Consider the following 3,385-nt stretch of genomic DNA (forward strand, 5'->3'; position numbering starts at 1 on the left):
TCTGCCTAAAATCTTTACTTTGGCATTCTGAATTGAGCTATGGTTAGCAAAAATCATTTCTAAAAAATTTGGAAAGTAAGAAAATGTCTAATTCATTTTCATGCACTTAGATTTGCATATATCATTTTTTCCCTCCAATAACCTTGGTTGTAATAACTTTTAATTCAGTTTTTTTTTGTTTGTGTGTGTGTATGTTTGTGTATTTTCAAACAGAACATTACTTTCATTGTACTTTTTTGATTGAGAAGAATTTAATACTTTTATTGCAGCTCAGATGCTCTCATGAGTTTGAAAATTCAGTTTAATTAAATAAAGTTTAGTAAGCATTTAATGAATATCCATATTGTGTCTGGTTCTTTCTTTGCTGTGGATGACTTATTCCTCAATTTTTGGAACTCATAGTACAGTAACTCAGAAAGGTAGCTAACATTTATGTAGCCTATAATTTTATGCTCTTACACTAGGTATTATTTTATTTAAAATTATAAATAAATCTATTAGAGATGAGATTATTTTTATGGTGGATCCCAGAAAGCCAAAAATCATTCAAGAAAACAAGATATGATACATACTGTAAAAAACAGTCTTTGTGAGAGATAGTCTGGAGAAAGCAACTTTTCTATTGTGCAATAGATCATACAGATTTGCACACTCACATATGTCTCCCAGTTGGAATACTGAGGTCTCATTATATTTGAAGCAAGAAATCTGTGAAAGTAAAAGGAATAATTGTGGATGAGATTCTAAACTCTCATTTTCTAAAGAGTTACTCTGTGTGAGGCCCTGCGGAGCAAACATCGTTGAGTAAGACATCACATTTTTGACGTAAAGCTTGTGATCTTCTCAAATTCATTATTGGCTCTTTTGTTGGCAGCCTCTGACACCTGAGTTCCATACCTGCAGAAGAACACATGGAAAACAGGAACAATGTGACAGAGTTCATTCTCCTGGGGCTTACGCAGAGCCCTCAGGGGCAAAAAGTTCTATTTGTCGCATTCTTACTCATCTACATTGTGACGATAGTGGGCAATCTGCTTATCATTATGACCATCATGGCCAGCCAGTCACTGGGTTCCCCCATGTACCTTTTTCTGGCTTATTTATCACTTTTAGATACTGTCTATTGTACTGCCTTTGCTCCCAAAATGATTGTAGACTTGCTCTATGAGAAAAAGACTATTTCTTTCCATGCTTGTATGGCTCAAATCTTCATAGAGCATTTCTTTGCTGGTGCTGAAGTCATTCTTCTGGTGGTGATGGCTTATGACCGGTACGTAGCCATCTGTAAACCTCTTCATTATTTGATCATCATGAATCGGCGGGTATGTGTTCTTTTGCTGCTCGTGGCCTGGACTGGAGGTTTTCTGCATTCACTGGTTCAATTTCTCTTTATTTATCAGCTCCCTTTCTGTGGCCCCAATGTCATTGACAACTTCCTGTGTGACATATACCCCTTATTGAAACTTGCTTGCACCAACACCTACCTCATTGGACTTTCTATGGTAGCTAACGGAGGGGCAATTTGCACTGTCGTCTTCTTCATTCTCCTAGTTTCCTATGGGGTCATATTACGCTCCCTTAAGATTCACGGTTTAGAAGGGAAACGCAAAGCCTTCTACACATGTGCATCCCATGTGACTGTGGTCATTTTATTCTTTGTTCCTTGTATCTTCTTGTATGCAAGGCCTAATTTCACCTTTCCCTCAGATAAATTCGTGGCTGTTGTTTCAACTTTCATTACTCCTATGTTGAACCCCTTGATCTACACCCTGAGGAATGCAGAAATGAAAAATGCCATGAGGAAGCTTTGCAGTAAGTATGTGGTCTCTGTTGGAAGAGGGCCGTATCCTTCATGCAGAACATGATACTTATTTTTTGCACTGAATCAAGGAATACTTTCACTATCAGTGATTACACTTAAAAATAATTTCCTTTGAATTATTTAGTCTTATTTTTTTGAAACAGCCACATGTAATAGTCTTTATCTGAGCGAAATATATTATAGTCTTTTGAGAGCAAGAGACTTGCATAGATATAATTACTTATATAGATAATCATACTCTCAAGATTCTTCAGTGAACTTTTTTTTATTTCAGGTACTTGTTAGTGGAGTATGGTACCTTCCTGTTATAGAGAAATGTGACCTCTTAAAACTTGGTCCCTTTAGTCCAAGAGTGTAACATTTTAAAAATAAAAAAAAAGAGATTGTTAAAAAGGATAAATCTATGAGACAGGATTTATCCTGAACTACTAAGATGAACTATTAACTTCATACTGTGATGGTTGCCTATAGGTGATTTTGTACATCCTGGTCAAGTTTTGGACTGAAAAATTAAATTGGTTAACCCATTCTGTACATCTAGATCAAATGTTCTCCTCCAATGGTGGAAATACATATTTAAGTCAGTCATATCACAGTAGAGCCCAGAGTCTGGCTACATTAAATTAACTCTTTGGGTATGTTGTGTAAAAATGCAATAAATGTGAAATGTTTTGGGAAAATATTGTTTTATTTTACATAACAAATACATTTCTGATTCCCTGTCAACTATATATTCTTGACATAAGTGATAAATTAAGATATCTTTTGTGTTTACAATTGCTCTATAGAAGTTTTGGGGGTCAAATGCTATATTACAAAGATCATTTTTTTAAGGCTCTGGCATTACATGTTTCCTTGTTGAGAATTCAGCCCACAACATAGATATCACAGTATCAAACTAGTATTTTTTTGCCTTCATACATTTTTCAGTTTATAATTGGATTTGCTTAGTGTATTTAACAATATTAAGGACTTTGTTTATTTCATGCATATTGAGTTAATGCCAGGCATGAAGTTTTATTTATTCTTCAGGGGATGAAATAAAAACACTGCAGTGTTTCAGATACTATTTTAGTATTTGAAAATCACCCCCAAATTTAGTAGATTGAAGTACCAACAATCACTTTATTATTTCAGATGGTTCAGTGGACCAGGAATTTGAGCAGTTCAGCCGAGTACTTCTGTCTCAGCATCTCTCACGAGGCTGTGGTCAGAAAGTGACTGAGGCTGAAGTCATCTAAAAAGTTTCTTCACTCACATATCTGGTACGTAGGCTTGCAAGTCTTGAGCAGTGGGAATGGGACTAGCTGGCACGCCTTGAGATTATAAAGGTGGGGCCCTAATGCAATAGAACTAGTATCTTTATAGGGATATCAGAGCTCTGTGTGTGTGTGTGTGTGTGTGTGTGTGTGTGCACGTGCACAGAGGAAAGGTCATGTGAGGACAGAGTGAAAAGGCAGAGTCTGCAAGCCAGGAAGAGAAGCTTCACAGTGCTCATTTACTGTCACCTTGATCTTGGACTTTCAGCACCCAGAACCGTGAGAAAATAAATGTATGCTTTTT

The 3,385-nt window shown here is 36.2% G+C and overlaps 1 protein-coding gene across 1 annotated transcript; it reads left to right on the plus strand.

The window, feature by feature from the left end:
- Positions 1-902: 902 nt before the first annotated feature.
- LOC120596712 (olfactory receptor 4A15-like) lies at positions 903-1,865 on the plus strand. The gene has a single exon (XM_039855181.1). The coding sequence runs from the start codon at positions 912-914 to the stop codon at positions 1,863-1,865; it is 954 nt and encodes a 317-aa protein (XP_039711115.1). The 5' UTR covers positions 903-911.
- The last annotated feature ends 1,520 nt before the right edge of the window (positions 1,866-3,385 follow it).

The sequence above is a fragment of the Pteropus medius genome, unplaced genomic scaffold (genome assembly GCF_902729225.1).
Source record: "Pteropus medius unplaced genomic scaffold, Ma_sr-lr_union100, whole genome shotgun sequence".
In the NCBI taxonomy this organism is placed as follows: domain Eukaryota; kingdom Metazoa; phylum Chordata; class Mammalia; order Chiroptera; family Pteropodidae; genus Pteropus; species Pteropus medius.